General features: G+C 38.3%; 1 protein-coding gene across 1 annotated transcript in view; it reads left to right on the top strand.

Moving 5' to 3' along the window:
* Positions 1-877, top strand: part of LOC127740661 (uncharacterized) — a 3,950-nt gene extending 3,073 nt beyond the window's left edge. Inside the window, exon 3 of the mRNA XM_052252001.1 lies at positions 829-877. Coding sequence (XP_052107961.1) covers positions 829-877 — 49 coding nt within the window. The remainder of the gene's footprint in view (positions 1-828) is intronic.
* Positions 878-4,593: the final 3,716 nt, after the last annotated feature.

The following is a 4,593-nucleotide window of genomic DNA, read 5'->3' as shown; positions in this document are numbered from 1 at the left end:
AAGTATGCAAAAGAACTTATCAAAAAATTTGGCCTAGAAAATTCCAAATCAATGGGCACTCCTATGCATCCAAATACTAAACTTGAAAAGGATGATGATGGCCAAGATGTGGACGAAACAAGGTATAGAGGAATGATAGGTTCACTCATGTACCTTACCTCCTCTAGACCGGATATAGTCCTAAGTGTGGGTGTTTGTTCAAGGTTTCAATCTCATCCAAAAGAATCCCACCTCACAGCCGTTAAACGCATTATTAGATACATTAAGGGAACTTGTAATTATGGGTTATGGTATCCTAAATCTGATGACTTTTGTGCAGTAGGTTTTTGTGATGCAGATTATGCGGGAGATCGGGTAGATAGGAGGAGCACCTCCGGCATGTGTTGCTTCCTTGGAAGCTCACTCAACATGTGGTCAAGCAAGAAACAAGCCACAGTGGCTCTATCCACTGCCGAAGCCGAATATGTTTCCGCATCTGCATGTTGCTCACAATTAATTTGGTTAAAAACACAATTGGAAGATTACAAATTAAAAATCAATAGTATACCCTTATTTTGTGATAATATGAGTGCTATAAACATTTCAAAAAATCCTGTTCTGCACTCAAGAACTAAGCACATTGAGATAAAATATCACTTTATTAGGGAACATGTGCAAAAGGGTACTATTGATATTCAATTTGTAAAATCTGAAGACCAAATTGCTGATATTTTTACAAAACCTCTCTGTGAAGACAGATTCTGTACATTGAGAAAAAGTTTGGGAATGTTTGATTTAAGTTTTATTGAAAATCTGTGAATTTGTGACTCTGTTCTGTTTTGCTCGTAGGTTTGGACGAGATAAAAAGAAATGGCACAATGGAAGAGCTGTGGTCTAGGGGGAGGCAACGCAGAATTCAAAATTTTATGGGCCCCACCAAAATTTTCATAAACCCACCATAACACCTTTGTTAGTTATCTCTCTATGTACTTAAGAATCTTCCTCCTTGTGTCATAACATCTTCTTGGAAGTGGATATTGTCAAATCAAATCCTTCTCTCCATCTAATCCCTAGATTTAAGGTAACCACTTTTCAGTTTTTGATTTCAAAAATTAAAAAGGGAAATCATCTTTCTGGGCAATAACCGCCCATAATGGTCATTAACCTCCCACTAATGATCATTATTTCCATCTCTCTCTCTCCACTACACATTAAATGCATCATCCATCTTACTTCTCTCCCACTCCACTCGGTTGTCAACCTCACCCCTTCATATTCTCATTCCTCCATTAATATGAAAAAGAAAACCGCGCCAAGAAAGAGTGAGAGAATTCTTCTTTCTCAGAAACCTCCAACGCCTCAAACCCACACTCATATCCACATTCACTCAACCTCTTCATCTTCTCCTTCACCACCATCTAAACGAACCACCACCATGAGAAAGAAGGTAATTGCTCACAAGAGCTCAGGCCGAGGAAAGAACAAACAACCCGTAGTTGAAGAAGAAGAGCAAGAATCTCATACCTCTCCTACTCCTTCTCCTCCTCCCTCATCACCGAAGAAGACAACCCCCGGAAAAGGCTCAAAGAAAAATCAAGGGTTTGCACTAAATGACACAACCGAACCTGCGAACTTGGAATCCATGGAATTCCGAGACAAGTTTGGCAAGTCTCACTCTCACTTTGATCCAAGCAGGTTTAACTCATGCACCTCTTATGAGTTCCACAAAGAGGTTGTGGAGAAACGCCATCTGTGCACTACATATCTTGTCAGTCTCGACAATCTCAAGAACACCAACATTCCCTCTCTGTTTGAACTTCTCAACTGGAAGCCTCTGCTCCTTATCAAAAAGCCGGTGTACCCAGGTCTTGTTCGAGAATTCTATGCTAACATGCGGCTCATTGATGGCACCCTTCATTCTTATGTCAAAAGGGTTCAAATAGCCCTTGATGCTGAGACAATTGGAGCGGCCCTGGGCTTCAAGGATGAAGGACCGCGAGCATACATGGTGGAGAAATGGGACACACAAGTCGGCATTTCTCACAAAACTGTACTTCAGCACATTTGCACAAACCTTTCCGGATTGCATGGAACCACTCCAACTCACAAAGCTCTTGGACCGGTCAATTCCTTGCTTCACCGCATCATCACTCATATTCTGACTCCCCAAAGCGGCTCACACAACCGAGTAACATTTTCTGACTGTCTCATATTATTTGCTTTGGTTACCTCTACTCCTATCTCTTTTGGTTATATTATGATTAGACACATGTGGGATTCTGTTAAAAGCACCAGAAAGGCTAATCTGCCTTATGGTATGTTTTTAACTAGAATATTTGAGTACTTTAAAGTTGATTTGTTAAATGAGAAGGTAGAAAATGAGGTGTCTACAATCCGAGGAGGAGGAGCAACCAAGGAAACCAAAGGGCGAAAATCGGACAGTGAGCATGAAGGAAGGCCAGAATCTTCCAAAACAATCAGGTCCATTCAACAGATTTTGGGAGAATTCTCAAACATGGCTGACATGATGTTTCGTTCTCACAAAGAGGCCCGGAAGCAAGCTTATGAGAATGAAAAAGCTTGGAAAAACTGCAAAGAAAGGGTCAACTTGATGCTGGAACACCTTAACAAGGATTTGGGAGATGATAGTGACGGAGGCGCTGAGGAAGAGGATATTCAGTTTTCTGATGATTAGTGGTTTTTACTCTGTTTGATATTGGCTACACTAGGCTCAATCTTTTTTTGTATAAGCATGACTTGATACTCACTGCTTTAGGATAATCCCTAGGATGCTTTGATACATTTCTGCCATTTTCTCTTTAACTCTTTGCTATATTAATCATGGTTTGTGCAGGTGCCCCTTTGATGACAAAAGGGGGAGGAAATTTAGGTTCCAAAATTGAAATTGGAACGAAACAGGGGCTGGAAAAACAGGGGATGAAATTTTCATTTGAAAATTCATGATCACCCTTGTTCATGGAATGTATGCTGTTGATTATTGCATTGATCATTATTGTTTGAACTGCGCTGCATTTTTGGTTTATAATAATTGGTTTGATTGGCATTTGGTTTATAATGATTGATTTATTTTGATGCCTGGCTAATTGTTTCATCTTTGATAAACTTGTTGGATTGAAAAGTTATTTTTGGCAGTTTCTTTAAAATTGTGTAAAATATCAAAACTGCCTTGTTTTGGTCTTCAAATATTTTTCATCATGTTGATTTGCTCTGATATCCTAAACAGGAAAATGTTTGAAAAATATTTTGGAAACTTTTTGTAATTTGAGCAGTAAATCAGTTTATGATATCAAATGAGTTTTGATTATCAATTAAAACTGCTCATAAATCAAGCAATTTAGCATTATAAAATTTGCTAAATAACATTGTTACTTGAAGCTTGATTTAAATGTTACAGGTTTATGCTTCCCTTGGTAAAATAGCATATATTAAGGGGGAGCCATGTGACATTTTGAAAGGGGGAGAAATTCAAAATCAAAGGGAGTATTTCTTACTCAATTTTTAAATTTCTTTCCATTTCAATTTTAATAATGTTTGTCATCAAGGGGGAGATTGATGAGTTTGGAAAACTCTAATTTAATTTTGATGATGAACAAACATTATTAAAATATTTAAATACAAAATTATTAATTTAATCCTAACTCATATATGTTAATTAATAATTTTGTTGTGCAGATTTTCTGCTGGGCCGAAACTAAAGAAAGTTAACAAAGCCCAACTGCTACATTATTGGTTCAGCTTTGTGATTAATCAAGGCTGAATTATTAAATGGGCCAGAATAAATATTAATGTTGCAAGCCCAACCAAATGCTTTCTTATTTGCTTCCTATGCTTGATCCGCTACACAATTGTATCAGGAAAGCAAATGCTTATCAAATGGGCCAGCTTTGATCATATTGTCACAAGCCCAAAATTATACTAAAGAGAATAGCTTCCATGTTTGGTCCGAATCAAAAGGAAAATGAAAGCATAGTGATTCCAACGGAACCAAGCTCTAACAAAGTGATGGATTTCAAAATCCATTACATTGTTAATTAATGCATGGGGAACATGAGAGAGAAAAATTCAGCTGAAGTGATTGATGGCTATTATGTCAAACACGCCACTCTATGTTAGGGGAGTAAAAGCAAGCTATTCAAATTAATTTGCTTAACCACTTTGCTTTGCTTTTATTCAGATTCTCTTCACTCTCTCTCCTCTCTTTCTTCTTCTCTATTCGGTCCTTGTCCAAAGTGATGGTTGAAGGCAGAGATTGAAGCAGATGAAGTCATCATCATCATAAGGCATCAAGGGCCAGAAATCCATCTTGGAGAGGAAGCTAAGGATGGAGAGCCCGGATTGATGAAGGGTGATAATCAAGAAAGGACTAGAGGTAATTGCATGTTGGTTAATGCATGGTTATCTCTTCTCTCTCTGAGTGGCCGAACCGGTTTGTTGAAGGAGGAAGAAAGTTGGTTCGGTTTTGGCTTCAAGTGTGGAAGCTTTCCTGTTTCTTTAAAAGGGGGAACAACCACTGTTTGAAGCAAAGAGAAAATTTGAGAGTGCAAGGCACAGAGTTCTCAGAGCTACCTGAGCTAACAGTTTTCTCTTCTCCTT

This window comes from Arachis duranensis, chromosome 1 (genome assembly GCF_000817695.3).
Source record: "Arachis duranensis cultivar V14167 chromosome 1, aradu.V14167.gnm2.J7QH, whole genome shotgun sequence".
Classification (NCBI taxonomy): domain Eukaryota; kingdom Viridiplantae; phylum Streptophyta; class Magnoliopsida; order Fabales; family Fabaceae; genus Arachis; species Arachis duranensis.
Note: the sequence above shows the minus strand (reverse complement) of the source record. Positions and strands in the feature narration are given on the sequence as shown.